The 17,073-nt window shown below is 35.8% G+C and overlaps 1 protein-coding gene across 1 annotated transcript; it reads left to right on the top strand.

Moving 5' to 3' along the window:
• Positions 1–14,469: 14,469 nt before the first annotated feature.
• On the top strand, positions 14,470–15,171 carry LOC147809961 (uncharacterized). The gene has a single exon (XM_087162953.1). It carries the CDS (start codon positions 14,470–14,472, stop codon positions 15,169–15,171), a length of 702 nt encoding a protein of 233 aa, XP_087019079.1.
• The last annotated feature ends 1,902 nt before the right edge of the window (positions 15,172–17,073 follow it).

Genomic DNA, 17,073 nt, shown 5'->3' on the forward strand with positions numbered 1-17,073 from the left:
GGAATATTATGCTATGATTTAACCAATGTTACCACATCATCTGCTACTTCTCTTTAATTACACATGTACCTTTTGCAGATACAGAGCTGTCACAAGCCTTTTTGACACCCTAAGCAGGTGGCAAACAGTGCGCCCTTAAGTGTCTTCTTCCCTTGCTTTCTTAAATTTTACAGAAATTTTTTTCAATTTAGTTTCTTTGGTGTTCTTTGTTTACTAAATTTTTATGATTTGATAATGTTATAACATTCAAGAATTCATTCATTTTACCAATGTTTGTTTAATATAAATTGTTTTAAATTTTAATCAGAATTTTTTTTATAAATAAAATAAAAATTGTAGTATTCTTAGTTTGCATAAATTGTCTTACTGTTATACAACTACTCCTTGTTTTGTATCTAAAGTACAACTTAATATATTGCTTGCAAGAAATGAAATGAGTGTTGTCATGATTTAAATTTCAATAAACATTGGCATCATTTTGTTTACTTTTGTTTTCTACCTTACTTAAATTAGTTTTAAAATATGTATTTCCATAGAAATAGACATTGCTACTTGAAATTGACCATAAGTTTAACACCACGAGAGAATAGTGTTATTTGATGCCTAAAACATGAGGATATTAAAAAAAATATATAATACTAGGAGGCTACGCCCCCTGCTCACTGGCGCTCACCAACCCCCGGAACTGCTTTCGCAGTTCATTTCGGATTGCTTCGCAATCCAATGCTCGCTTTGCTCGCTCATTGGATACGTTCTTAACGTCTAGTTTTTGTATACTTTTTTGAATAATGAAGTTCCGAAAACTTTTCACTGTAGAAAATTCTAAACCTGTACTTTCCAATATTAATTTGAAATTGCAAACAGTTCACATATTTTTCTTAATCACACTATTCTAAATTTCAGTTGTTGAGAAAAGTAACTGTTGCAAGTTTTGTTTTAAAGTCTTTCCCACCAGAGGGCTAAAGCCATGTGTTGTAAAACAATATGAAATAGTAGTCTGCCACTGAACGCCGGATGTAAAGCATCGGCTTTGCTGAAGATAATTTTGTATTTTTAATTCTCTGAAGGGCGCCACCTTAATAATATGGAATTTGTAAAATAAATGTATATATTTTTGATTGTTGATGAAGCCCATCATTTTGTGTTTTCATCAGTGTTCAGAAGCAGAACAACTATAAGTTTTTTTTATTTTATCACAAAAATATAAAATGTATAAAAAACAAAGAAAAGAGTAAGAAAATTAGTATAGTCATAGAAAAAGTTAAAATTATAATATAGTATTTGTCAGTTAAAATAAAACTTTTTGTTTAAGTCATTGCTAACAATTCAAATTTCTCCCAGGCAATTCTAAAGTATAAATTAAAGTAGTATTTTTAAGTTGAAACACAATATTTTTAGTTTTGATGTCAACAATACAATTCAATTTTTCACAAAAACGATTGTTTCCATTGTTAAGTTCAATGTCAACAATTAAAATTTTTCTGAGGCAACTCTTAACCTCTAAATATTATTATTTCTTTTTATGTACACATTTCTAAATGTCAGTATTCAACCACAAAACAACTTAAAGTCCTCAAATTTAGCATGATGTTGTAAAATGTAACGAAAGAGGGTCATAGCAATAATGAAAGTAGAAGTAAAGTTAGTACTGCAAAATTAAAACAATATTTTTAATCAATGAGCCAAGTTCTTCAAGAAGCAGTTGTAGAAGTAGGTTGTTTATTTAAAACTTTTTATAGAATTTCTTTAAGAACACAATTGTTAATTTGGGCATTTGGCGATACAACACTTTTAGAATTGAAGGATTTGTTATGTCAAGCGCTCAGGTATCATAATTTTGATCTAGTTGCGCTTCTATGTCATTTTGATTTATGTTTTTAAGTTAACTTTCCAAAAATTCTATGGCTGGCAAGAGCATTTTTATTTTTCAAGTTGTTTATTTTTATTTCTTTTAGAATTCGTTATTTTTTTAGCGAAATGTTTTTCAACCTAACAGAATTCTTTGCCACCTGTTTTCTCTATGGATGAAGAAAATAAAGTAAATATTTAACTGTTGTGAAAAGAATCTTATTTAGTTGTACAAAGTACTTCAGCTAAAATTTGGGAGCCATGCAAGAGAATTATATATATTAGATCAGAAACACATCATTAAAAGGCAGAATGCTTTGGTGTTTTCAAAACAAAGCAAACGTTGCCACCGGCGGAAAAGAAATACAGCCAAATTTTGGGAGCCACGTAAGAGAATTATATATAATAGATTTTAAAGAATCCTTTTCACCCACTTCAAGTTAATCCCTAAATATAAATCAATTTTTTAAAAACAAATACTTATATTTGCACATATATTACAATAATTACATAATATTTGGGCTCAATGGCTTGAATCACTAAGTTGATATAATTTTTTATGAGAATATCACACCACTACTTTATTATGTCATGACTGCAACACAATCTTTTTTCTTTTTTTTCCCAAATCTTTTTTACAATGTAACTTTTGTTGTTTGATGATGTCTCACAAAATATTTCTAACAGTCAATATGATTGAAATAGACCAAATTTAACTGAAAAAATTATTGGTTAAATAAAAATTATTTGGGTATTTTTGTTGCTTGTGGAAATGGGTGGAGGCAAATTTTTCTAATTTGGCAGTGGGGTCAGTCTTTCCGCAGGATGAACAACTGATTTAGATAATCAATTCAATAAAATCACTTCACTTTATGGAATAAATTAAAATGAAGCTTTAAAGCATAAAACACAAATTTATTTTAATATTAAACAAAAACGGAGTTTATCGTGTGGAGACAAAAATTAAATTTGCTTTATTTTAAAATCCTTTATTATTTATAATATGCATTACATAAACACAATAAAAAATCCTTCATTTTGAAAGATTAGTTAAATACAATTAATAAAGAAACAAGTAAAATTCTGTTTCAACCAACTTACTTGTGATGCTTTAATTATAATTATTTAAAACAGTGAAATTCTTTCAATTTAAGACAGCAATTTCCAAAAAGTATTCTTAGGTTTCATGAAAATGTCAAAGATATTCCGTAAAACCCACATTTATTTTTTAGTTGTTTCTATATTTATATCCAATCCATTATTTATCAAATACTTCAAATTATTTAAATAAAATGCCTAATTAAAAAAAATAGTGACACTTTATAAGACATGTAGTTATATTCTAACAATGTATTGAGTTAATTAATTTAAAATTAAATTACTAATTTCAACAATACATAAAAATGTTTCACTAAATAATTATTCAAAGGTGTATCAGGGGTCTGTTCAGACATTTTGCGAAAGGTCCGTTTTTGTAAAATTGTGAAAAAATTACTCATAATTTGTGAATATAAAATAAACATTAAGTCACATTCTTTCAACTAGGGTCCTGCTTTTGTGAATTTGTGCAAATAGGGTCCTGTTATCGCAAAAAACTTTTTCAAAGAGTTTTTAAATTGTAAAGACATACAAGATCATGCTCAACACTGTAAAATTATAATTAAATTTTAAAAACTATACAGCAATTGCTGCTACTAAATTAGAGATGCAACATATAAATATTTGGAATTTTGCCTATACTGCTGAACACAGGATATTCATTCCGGACGAATAAAGGAAGAAACGTCTGCCGAAGACAAAAATTGGTTCGTTTACATCGTTCTTTCCCCTCCTTCCTGGTAAAAGTTTATTCGATTAACATAACAATAATGAAGATAAGCAAATTTGTGAAGGGTCCGTTGACGGACCCAAATTTCTTCTAAACAGACCCCTATATATATATAAAGGCATAGTTTTTTCAGTTTTACTCTTTAGAAAACTAATCTTATTTTAGCATTATGTACTTTATGCATATAAAAAAATAATTCCAGAATTAGTCTAGACGTCGCTTTTGAGTTGCGAATTGAACTGTGTGACAAATCTAGAGTATTGATACAGTTATTGATTTCCACATTAAATTGTTTCTCCTTATTAAACAGTTTTTCTGTTGTTGATATGTTTAAAGTTGCAAATGAAATATATTTATACAGTAGGAGCTTTGAAGAAAAAAAAGGGCCAGTCATAAACAATTCCAAAGCTGAAGAGAATTTGGAAACAATCATGATGATGTACTCATAATTTGTTAAACATGAAACAAATATTAAACATAACATTTATTAACAAAAATAAAGTTTAAAAAAATTTAAAAATAACTTACATTTAACAAAAAAAAAAAACATGGTTAATATTTTATTTTCTGGCTTAAATAAATTTTATAAAAACTAACTATGCACTAACTTCCCTTCACACTTTTTCCAGGCTTAGGACTGGCAGTACTATCTAAAATAGCTCTGGCGTGTTTAAAAGTTGTATTTTTTTTCTTTTTTTTGATTTTATATATTTTTTTAAAAACTTTTTTTCATTTTTTTTATCATATTTCATTTCCATCACATTTAAAAATCATTCAATTAATGGACTTCCGAAGTTCACTAGCATGCTGGCAATGAAAAAAACTTCATTTGCATTATGTAATGCCATGTATGGTAAATCTCCTTCGAAATATTTGAAATATTTAATACGCCCAATTTGCGCGTTCAACATGGACTCTATTATTTGAGAGCATGTTATTACACTCTCACTCCAAGACAGGAAACTGGATTCTATCTTTTAAGAATGTTGGAGTTTTTAGAGTGCAATTTTTGAAACGTAACTCTTTTTCAATAAGAAAGCCTTTGTCAGCCATAACCATATCTCCTGGCTCAAGCTTTGAAAGTAGCCCACTCAACAGAAATTATAGTTTATATTTGCTTTAGTCAATTATATAAATACTCTATAAAGTTAGTGTATTCTTAGTGTATACTTATAATATTTCAAGGAATGCGAATGAGTTAAGTATAACAAATGTCTGTTCAATTTAGTAACGTCATTATCTTAATATTCTAATCATCTTATTTTCTTAACTTAATTAATTTCATTATAGATGAAAATATGCTGCATTTATAAATGAATATAACAACGACACTTACTTTAGATCAGTAGATATCGTGTCCACAGTGTCGTTTAATGATGAAACCTCATTTTCGACCGTGTCTGAGCGATTTAAAATTCTCCGTTCTTTATTTTTAGTGAAAACAAATTTCGTGGGAACAGCTCCTTGCTTTAGCATCCTTCTGCTGGTAAAATTTTGGTATTTGAAGCAATGTTCTTCGAAATGGTCAGAACACAAAAGTGTGTATTTCGTTGGAACGAAATTGTCCCGTTTTATTTTTACCAACCATGCTTTCAATTGTTTATTATTATTCACAGGAAAAGTAAAAAAAGATTTGTCGATGCAGTAGGGTTTAGTGCTACTATTGTGGCATCCAAATGCAGCACAATAGGCCATTATATTAAAAAAATATTTAATAAAATTCAAAGGCAAATTCAAGAACACGTTGTTGATATCAAAAACACTAGCAATGCACTGCTCTCCGCGTTTGTAAACAGAATGACACACGTGACCTGTGACGTTGCATGAAGGGATCCCATTGAAGAGATTGTCATGCACATGAAATGACCAATATGGAAGTTGAGATGGACTACAGATAGCTAGATCTACGGCGTGAAATGATCGTGAAGGGGCGTGGAAATGAGTGTTTCCCCCTGTATTCATAATGCATAAACGATGATCGTCAATAAATTTCACAATAATGAGTCCTCTACTATTGGAATCAGAGCTTCCCCAAATAGGGCTATGACCGTTAAAATCTCCCAATATTATAAAGGGTTGCGGAAGTTGAGAGATAAAGTGATCTAAATCAGCTTGAGACACGTTATCTCGAGGAGGGAGGTAAATGCAACAAACTGTAAGCAGAAATTGAATGGAAATTTGAACAGCAATTGCTTGTAAATGAGTGTTAATTGTTATTGTATGGGATGGATAAACAGTGGAAGTCATGATCATGACACCACCACAAGCTTTATTATTGTCTGTATTGTCTTTTATAATTACATTATAGCCTCGAAGTTTGGTTGTTTGATTTGGCTTTAAGGAGGTTTCTTGAATACAAATGCAACATGGTGCGAATTTATTAATAATGTCAATGACGTCGGGTTTCGTAGAGTTATAGCTTCTGCAATTCCAGGATATTATTTTGGCCATTACCTTTTAATTTTAAGTTTTGTATTTTTCGGACATAGGTTTGGTGGCGTATCCAACCCTTCATCAATTTGCATTTGTGGGTTTGGAAGTTCATCTGCAGTATTTTCATCTGTGCTCATTGCATCAGATTGGGAACATTGATGATCTTTAGATTGTTTTAGTTTGTTTTTATGAAATCTGTTTTGCCTGCCTTCTGGTATGTATTTGTGTTTGGAAACTAATGGGGACTGGGTTAGTTTCTGTTGTAGTACACTTACTAGTTTTGGAGTCAATTTCAAGTATTTTTGTTTTTCTGAAGTGCTTTGTGAAGGTGTTACAGATTTTTCAAGATTTTGGGCTTGTCGATGAGATTGGGAAGCTATTGTTTTTGATTTGCTAGCTGTTTGTCTTGGTGACAGAGTTTTAAGTTTTTCATTACGTGGCTCTGTTTCATAAATATCATATTGGATGCCAATAGATTTTGTACTTTTTGTGTTAGAAACTGCGGCAGCATATGAGATATTTTGTCGGGACTGGGAATTCAGGAATTTAGCTTTAGCTTCAGTATAGGATAAATTTTGCAATACCTTTATGTTTAGAATTTGTTTTTCTTGTTTCCATTTCAGATATTGACGAGAATTAGCAGAGTGTGGCTCGTTACAGTTTATGCATTTCTCAGGGAGTGTACAGGTTTTAAAAGTATGATTAGGTTGACTGCAACGCGAACATGTTTCTTTTCCTCTGCAGTTGTTGGTTGAGTGATTGAATTTCTGGCACTTGAAGCAGCGCAATGGATTTGGTATATATGGTGGTACTTTGCAATTAATATAGCCAACTTTAATGTCAGTAGGTAGCGTGGCTGAGTTAAATGTCAAGATTAAGTGTTGAGTAGTTATAATGTCATTGCCTTTTTTAATAGTTATATGGCGAGCATCGATTACATCTTGATTAGAGAGTCCTTGAACGATATCAGAAACAGAGATGTCTTGAAGAGATTTAACAGTGATAACACCTTTGGATATGTTTAAAGAATTATGAGGAGTTACAATGATAGGAATATTGTCGATTTTATTTGATTTCAGAAGAGACATAGTTTGCTTATTAGAAACTGTTTCGACTAGTAAATCACCAGATGGCATTTGACGCACATTTTTCGGATTTCCTATATGTGATTCCAGAAATGTCTGTACTATAAACGGTGACAAGGTGGAGAGTTTCTTTTCTGGTGAGCTAAGTATTAGGAATCTAGATTTTGCAGCATCAAAGTTTGGACATTTGGAAAGATCAAATCTAGGTGGATATTTGTTGAGACTGGGTGAAACACCTGTTGAAACTATGGCAATAGATAATGTTCGTCTGAACACTCTCACGCCCACCACCGAGCCCAACAAGGGGGGGGGTAGAAACACCGGCTCTGAACACCTCAGCCTCGGTGCTCTGCCCAGTGTAGTGTCAGATATAGTACTACACCAGGGGAGTGTGTATCCGCCAAAACTATCAGAGCTCAGGGGCACTCTCCTGATGCAGTGCTAGTCCCTAGCAGGGTGCTAAGCATGCCCTACCAGCCGGTTGAAAGGGAGGGGGACCTAACCTCCTTCCACTCGTCTACAGTGAAGCTCGGGCCAAAGGGTACGCAATCTACCAACTCCGAGATTGAAATGCCCCCTTGGGCGCCACACTCGGTAGCTCCACAGGTAGCTCCAGGCTCCCGTTTTCCACCTTACGAGACGCAGCACACGGCAAACGTGCTGGTCAGCAAAAGCTAACGTTGTTAGTCTGTAAGCTTTAGGGAAAAATTGGTTATTTAAAATAAATAGGTGAAACATGATAAATCAGGAAACCCGACAAAAACATTATAACACAAACAAAAATCTGAAGATCTATAATCTGTAAATGATAAACAGAGTATTTGAATTAAATGAAATAAAATTCGTTCACTAGGTCAATATAAATATTTGATAAATAGTCGGAAACTCAAAACAGGACCGTCGCAAGAGAGAATCAGAAAAATGCTCAGGTCCAGCTCGGGGCCCCGGGTGCGCCGCGCCCGTCTCACAAGAGTGTGCCCCTGGGAGGCTCTTGACATAGAGAATGAGATCACCAGCCTCACGAAAGATATTCAAGAAGCATTTGACGGTGCTTCCTATAATATAGATACAGGTTAGGAATGATTATTATAAACTCCCCTTTTATATCAAATGTCTAATCAACATGAAAAATAAACTCAGAAAAACCTATCAAAGGACTAGAGACCCAAACTTGAAGTCCCAAGTTAATAAATACACAAAATTGATTAAAAAAGAGATAAACGATTTTAAAAAAGAAGCATGGGATGAAAAAGTTTAAAATCTCACCACACAGGATAAATCTGCCTGGACCATGGTCCGTGCCCTAAAGAGCACCAAAACCACAAACATGCCTCTCATTGGTCCAAAGGGTAAGACCTACTCAGATATTGAAAAAAGCGAGATTTTCGCTGACACTATGGAGGCTCAGTTTAAGGTAAATAAGGAACCATGCAATAATGTCTCAGACATGGTTATCTTAAACACCTACCAAAACTATTTAAACTCGCATAACCCTGATAATAATCTAGATCCTATCACTCCTGACGAAATCCACAGCATTATTAAGAAATTCCATAATAATAAAGCCCCAGGGACTGATGGTATTAACAACGTTATGATTAAGCACCTCCAGGGTAAAAACCTTCTCAAACCTGATAGTTACAGGCCTATAAGTCTATTAAAAGCATTCTCTAAAATTTTTGAGAGAATCATCATGCATAGAATACTGCCAAAACTAATATTCCTTCCAAATGAACAGTTTGGCTTTCGTTCAAACCTATCTACTACCAAACAGCTTGTGTGTATCATTGAGGAGGTCTCTAAAGGTTTCTTCAAAAATGAGACTACAGCCCTCCTGATGTTAGACGTGGCCAAAGCCTTTGACCGCGTCTGGCATCAGGGTCTCATATGCAAGATAATCAATTATGGTATCCCAAATAATTTAATCTTGCTTATCAACTGCTACCTCATGAATAGAACCTTTCATACCAAAGTTAATAACTCTATCTCCTCAGTCAGGTCAATTAATGCTGGTGTCCCACAAGGCTCAATATTGGGCCCGACCTTATACCTAATTTATTCGGCTGACTTTCCCAAACTCAGTGAGCATTATAACATTAGCAAGGCCTTTTACGCCGATGGCACGGCTATTTTGAGTAGGTCTCCAAACCCAAACAATGCTATAAACAACATCTGGCAAATCATCCCCACCATTGAATCCTGGTGTGCTAAATGGAAAATCTCCATAAATGCAAATAAATCTTCACTCCTCATTATGAGAAAATCTCTTAAGAAAAAGATTAAAAATAGTAACATTCTCCTATTTAATGAAGCTATCCCAGTTGTAAATAAGGCAATCTATCTCGGGCTAACATTCACGCATAATCTGAAGTGGAATGCACACATTTCCAGTATTACTGCCAAAGCCGAGGGCGCGTTTTACGCACTAAAACCTATTTTAAACCACACCTCAAAATTAGCCCTGAGGACAAAAAGAACTCTATTTCTACAATGCATTAGGCCAATCTTGAGCTACGCTGCCCCGGCATGGAGTGCCCTCTCAAACTCCCAAAAGCGAAAATTAGAAACGGCTCAAAATAAAATGATAAGGAGAATAACGGGTGCCCCCCCCCCCGTTGGCTCAGAATGAGCGACATCAGAAAAGATATGAACATTGACTCATTTGAAGAGCACACTGTCAAATTCTGTATCTCCTTTTTTAAGGAAGAACGTAATTGCACTACGTGTAACTACAACAACATTTTAGACTTTGAGCTTATTAGGGACAACAGCCTATACAGCCCGGCTACTGTTTTTCATTTATCAGACGTAGTTTTATCTAAAAGACTCAACTGGTTACTTTACTTCACATCTCCCATTTCCTCAATCAAAGTCTCTCTCTGTGAACCCATGAAGCCCGCAAGGGGGGAGGCGAGGCAGGCAGGTGACCGAGATTACCTTCTGTAATTATCTGTATATACTTTTTTCTCATTATATGTTACACTTCCCATTATTATTGTTCCGATTTCATGACATATTATTTTGCTGCATCTACACTCTTAACACCCCTCTGATTGGAGCTTCGGCATTTGTACCTTTCATCACCACTGAGACGAATGAGTTGGGTCAACACCGTTGGGGCCCCTGACGGGGCCGATACTTAGTTAAAGATATGACATAAGCATAAGCGATCGGGGGATTTGATATTTTGATCGTCAAACAATTTGCAGCCCTCCGCTTAACGGAGTTTTATATTTTTGCTCCCTCCTCTCTGAAGTGGAGAACCTTTTTTGGAAGAATGGCTTGCTTGCGCCATCTTTATTTTTTTCAAAATGGATTTTGGAATTCTCTGTATTAGTCATTTTAACATCCAACTCATGTGCTGCCATGCTATGACTTGGTCTACGAAATGTTTTTTTTATGCTTAATCATGCAGCTCTTTTAATGTGAAAAAGAATTTGAATACGATTGTGAATAGGATTATTTTTGGACTGATCATGGATTTGCGACGACCATATGCAAGTATTAAATTGAGGCCACGACGGCTAACTTTTCCCATCCACTTGTTGGACGATGAATGCTGATACAACCCCGCTCTGATGCTACCCGGAAGACCTGATACCTATCCACTCCTGTGTTTTGGTCTGAATGGAAACCACGAAACTCCCAGTCACTCCTGACCACTTCTCTAACCATCTGCCGTACCTCCTGTTATTTTGGTTTTTGACGCCGCCACTAAGCTAAATATTCAATAAAACGAACTTTATTCATCAACACATGACTCTTTTTTTAGAGAACTCTTAGTTTCTTTAGATAAATGGGCCTACTCTCTCGATCAACATCTTAATAGGTATATGTCTTCTTTTTTTTGTTTTTATTCAGTGTTGTTGGGTTAAACAACGTCTCTTAATACGTATTTCCACTGTCAGATCATGTGCCATATTTTACAGTTTACTTTTGTCAAGTATTTTTTAGTCAACCTCGTTTTTGGTTTTCTTGTCAAAATAAAAATTCCTTAGTACTTTTTCAATACCCAACCTTAAACAGTGCAGTGTCTTTGCTTTTCTTTTATTTCATTCGCCACATTCAGGAGGATGCTTCATCCAAGTCTTATGGAAAGTGTTGCGAGCACTAACTCATATCAATAGCTCTAAAATCTAGTTTGGATTCGGATTTTTTCTTAATTCACCAGATTTAGAGCGATTTTTCTTCCACTGGCAGCCTTAGAAGAAGTGTTGCGTGCTATAACTCCTGTATCAATAGTTGCTATTTTATTAGTATTTAGTGATTTTGACAATATTAAATTTTAATATCCAACTTTTCTATTTAGGTTTGTCCCCAGTCAGTTTAACAACATAATTTTCTTGAAGATACATTTTTATCAATGTCTCCACAACATCAGGTGGTGACCATTTTTCCTTATTCGCCAAATTTATTGAGAAAGGTAGAACATTCACGTGTTTCCATAAAATTTTCTTTAACAGCAGCTTCCTTTATTACTGCCCCGAAATTCAACACAGTGTAGCATTTTTTTTTCATTCACCATGTTCAAGATTAAGTAACATTCGTAGTCATTTCCATAGGAAGTGTTGCGTGTAATGCCTTCTTCATCAATGCCTCCAAAATCAAGTTTGTGAGTTGTTGGTTTTTATTTTCATTTAGCATGTAATTTATTAATGTCTGAAAAAATTAGTTACAGTGCTTTATTTTATTATTTTTCCTAATTCACCACATTTAGGAAGATGTTAAATCCACACTCAGATTTGCAGCAAGTGTTGCTTGCCCTAACTCTTATATTCATAGCTTGAAAATCTAATTTGGGTACTGATTCTTTTAATTTTATTTATTATTTTCTTTTAGTCACCATATTCCGAGCAACGCTTCATCTACAAGCAGTACGTAGATCACGCAGTACCTCTAGAAATAAGAAAAATTTTAATCGCCAAAGTTCCAATTATAGGAACCGATCAAAATCTAGAGAAGGTATTTGTTGGTATCATCGTCTTTTTGGTAAAAAGTCAACCAGATGCACTTAAACCCTATTCATTAGTTGTTGATTTCGAAAAATCAGAAAACTAATGAGGCCATCGTTGGCGGGGCAAGACGATGGTAGCCAGAATTCAAGTCGCCTTTTTATTTATGATCACTCTAGTGAACGAAATTTTCTTATCGATACTGGAGCTGATTTATCTGTTTTACCCGTTTCTTCAAAACAGAAAAAAAATTCCTGACCAAAAATTTTACTTGTATGCTGCTAACGCTTCGCAAGTCCACACATTTGGAACACAGCTAGTTTTCCTTGATCTGGGCTTACGAAGAAAATTTTGTTGGACCTTTATTGTTGCCGATGTTTCTAAAGCAATAATAGGTGCTGATTTTCTTAAAGAATACGGTCTTTTAGTTGATATTAAAAAAAGAAAATTAATAGATCCTACTACATCTTTAAAATCCTTTGGTCGACTTGTTCATGTTCCGTCAACTAATTTGATTACTGTGTCGTCTAAAACTACTGATCCTAGAATTTACCAACTGTTGAACGAATTCAAAGATATAACTGTAGAACATTCGACAGTCAAAGACATCAAACATGACGTCACCCATCATATTATAACATTTGGTCCACCAGTTTTTTCAAAACCTAGACGTTTGGCACCCAATAGATTAAAAATTGCACGGAAAGAATTTGAGTTCATGATTGATCAAGCAATCGGTCGGCCATCAAAGAGCGCTTGGGCCAGTCCTTTACACATGGTACCAAAGAAAAATGGAAGCTACAGACCATGCGGTGATTACCGAAATTTAAATGCTGTCACTATACCTGATTGATATACATTGCCACATATTCAAGACTTCAACAACCAATTACATGGTTGTAAAATATTTTCAACAGTGCACTTAGTCAGAGCTTATCCCCAGATACCGGTCGAACCTAATGACGTTGAGAAAACAGCAATCTGTAATTCATAAGAATGAGTTTCGGGTTACGTAATGCCGCACAAACCTTCCAAAGATTCATCCATACCGTACTTCGCGGATTAGGTTTCTGCTTTGCCTACCTGGATGATGTACTTGTGCCTTCCAGAACCGAGGACGAACATATTTCACATCTAAGACAAGTGTTTCAAAGAATTCAAGAAGCTGGTTTGGTCATCAATTTAGAAAAATGAGTCTTTTTAAAATTAAACATTAATTTTTTGGGACATCATATTTCAGAAAAAGGCCTCAAACCAACTGATGACCGGATCAAAATTATTGCTGAATAAAAGGCCAAATAATATCAAAGAACTGCTTCGTTACCTTGGTAATATAAATTTTTACCATCGATTTATACCGCATGCTGCCCCTGAGGGGGTTTACCTTCTTTAGGTAAACACAGGGATTCACCCCCCGGGGTACCCTAGTGATCTGTCCTCCCTTCCGTTTCCTCTCCCTTTTCTCCTACTTTCTCCTTTCTCTTCCCCCTTGTCGTGGTTGCCGAATTCACTGGTAAGGGCTTTTTGTCTGTGTTCGATTACCACCCTGTTGTGTCGGACCCAGATGGGAAGAGACCACCCACGTGTTCGCCGTGCGTGGAGACCCGTGTCCCTGGAAAAGGGGATCCTGGCAGTTGAGGGGCATCCTGGTACCTCAATACACTGCTTTGGCCCGTGTTTCAGGTAAACGGGAGGTGCATGTTGACCTGTATGCATCAATCGGCTAGTCATAAATGTCATCTGTTGGCTAGGGTCAAGCCCGGGGTCACCTACTGGGCACCTCGTTAAGGGTGGAGGCTGCCTCAGGGGTGACTCAAGGACGTATAACCATCGGTCAGCATTGGTGTTGAGTAACGGGTTGGTGGCAACATCAACTTGTTGTTTGCATCCCCTAAGTTGGACTCCGTGGTGGGTGGTGCCGCTGATAGTTGAAATAATTAATATTTTTTATGGCTGAAAATAATAGTAAGGTGTTCAGTTCCGCACACCACAGCAAAAACAGCGGAGCAACCCTCTCACCATTTGATAACGCTCGATATTATATCATAAGTCTTACGAATCCTGAGGTACCAAACACTTCATTTTTAAAAGTGTCACCTTTTTTAATTCACAAAGCCCTCATGTCCGCATTAGGAGAGGTAGCTTCCGTGAAAAAATTACGATCCGGTGACCTTTTAATTCAAATTTCAAACGAAAAACAAGCAACTTTTCTAAAAACGTGCACAACCATGAGCTCATTTAAAGTCAATATTACACCCCATAAATCACTAAACACGTGTCGCGGTTTATATCTGAATACGAATTTATTAATGACTCAGAAGAAATGATAACTGAGAATTTACAAGATCAGAATGTTATTGCTGCCCGTAGAATAAGGATTCGAAGGGACGGTAAACTTATCCCTACGAAACATCTAATTCTCACGTTCAGCACACCAAACTTACCATCTTCCATCAAAATGGCTTATCACAACTGTCCGGTTCGACCTTACATCCCAAACCCTTTGAGGTGCTTCCAATGTCAAAGGTTTGGGCATTCCAAAACATCTTGTCGTGGTCGACCTGTCTGTGCTCGTTGTTCTAGTACTGACCTTGAGGACGACACCTGTGAGTTGCCACCCCTATGCATCAACTGCAAGGGGGCTCATCCTGCGCACTCCAGGAGTTGTCCAAAATGGACCCAGGAAAAGGAGATACAATCTGTAAAAGTTTCTCAAAACGTAAGTTTTGATGAAGCTCGCAGAATAGTCACTGCCCGTACTCCACGTCCGGGCATATCCTATTCCGCCGCAGCTAAGAAATCCCTGCGTACAGTCAGCACACAAACAGATACTCCACAGCAAACCAACAAGAAACCACTGTTTAATTTCATTGCACCTACCACTCGATCCATATCTCCTCCTCCACAGAAAGCACCTAGAACAACTTCGTCTGAAAGATCTCGGCCTGCTTATAAGCAGTGTTCGAACTTAAAACTACCCCCTAGTCAAAAACCAGGAATTTCTCGCAAGAAAAAAAGACTCTAAATTTAATCAATATTCAAAAAAACCTACTACCAACAATTTTGAACCCATGGAAGATGAAATAAGTTTGCATCCATCGGATGATGAGTCACTATTCGATGACGCTCCAACTGTTATAACAACAACATCTAAAACATAATGTCGATTTCATTTATATCATGGAATTGTCGCAGTACACGCAATAAGATGTCTGACATCAGAGACATCATTTGTAAATATCATCCTACATGTATTATGCTTCAAGAAACTCATTTATCTTCAACTCACAATTTTAACATTCGAAATTATGCTTGTCATCGAAACGATTTCGTTGATGGTAATAGACCTGCCGGTGGCGTTGCAATTCTTACCTCCACATGTTTCCCTTCATCTCGCTTTTCACTATCAACTTCATTACAGGCTGTACAAGTTCACCTAAATATTTTAATTACATTCTGCTCAGTTTATTTACCACCACATACTTCCATTGCTCAAAGCGATTTAAATTCACTACTTCATCAACTGCCCATCCCATTCATTTTGGTTGGGGATTTTAATGGTCATAGTGAGCTATGGGGTAGTTCTGACTCTAATGCTCGAGGGCGACAAATAGAAAGACTTATCCAAGACAATAATCTATGTTTGCTGAACCAGGGCGAAGACACGTATTTTCATGAACCCACACGGACCTTTCATTGCATTGATTTGGCCTTCTGTTCACCTACACTATTACCTTTCTCCCAATGTACCGTCGACGAAGATCGTCATAACAACGATCATTTCCCAATCATAATTTCATATTCATCTAGTGTTCCTATCACTACCAGACCCCCAGTTTTTATCTATCATCGTGCGGACTGGATTCTATTCTCGCAACTTGCTGGCATTACTGAAGATATGGTGACTGACAACAGTATTGACACTGCGGTTGAAAAAGTAACTTCGGAGATTATGCATGCTGCCGAATTCAGCATACCAAAAACTACTGAATCTCTCCCTCGTCATCGTAAGCCGTGGTGGAATGCTGAATGCGCAGCTGCTTATAAAAAGCAGAAACGTTTGTGGAGCATATTCCGTCGTTCTCCTACCACTGCTAACCTTTTAGCTTTCAAACATGCCAAAGCCATCGCACGTAAAGTGAGGCGCAAAAGTCAGAAAGACTCCTGGCGCCGTTATGTCTCTTCTATTACAGCTACGACCTCTCCCAGACAAGTCTGGACGAAAGTCAAACGAGCTAATGGTATTTACCGTGAATTTCATCTTCCGGTATTTGAGAAAAACGGTACCATATATCCGTCCCCTACTGACATTCGTAATATCCTTGGCGAGGCATTTGCAACGGTTTCTAGACCAGATAGCTACAGTTTAGCGTTCCAAAGCTACAAGCAAAATGCTGAACGGACGACTATTAACTTTCATACGCGCCGCAACTTTCATTATAACTCTGATTTTAACTTTACAGAATTGCAGAGAGCACTGTTTCGAGCTAATAACACAAGTCCCGGTTCTGATGGTATCACATATCACATGCTCCGCCACTTAGATCGGACGTCTTTGTCAAATGTCCTTATACTATTTAATAGAATATGGACTGAACAAGCGTACCCTTCTGAAAATGAAAACTATTGCCAGCGCGAGAAAAGAAATATCATCGGTTTTATTGATACATACGTACGTATTAGCGTTTTATATAATATAGATAGATTGATAGATGTTGATGTATCAAATATTTCAGTTTTATAATCTACTTTAGGGGTTAGCAAAAACATTGTAATTTCAGATGTGCCTTAAAAAATACCATTAAATTCAGTATTTTTCAAACTCAAATACTTATTTCATTCATTTGATTTTATTTCATAACCGACGTTGAACAGCCGACTCAATTCTGGGTTTACAACTACAAATGTTCAACTCCATATCCTTGTA

This window comes from Parasteatoda tepidariorum, chromosome 5 (assembly GCF_982258835.1).
Source record: "Parasteatoda tepidariorum strain Cologne lab strain chromosome 5, Ptep-v5.0, whole genome shotgun sequence".
Lineage (NCBI taxonomy): Eukaryota > Metazoa > Arthropoda > Arachnida > Araneae > Theridiidae > Parasteatoda > Parasteatoda tepidariorum.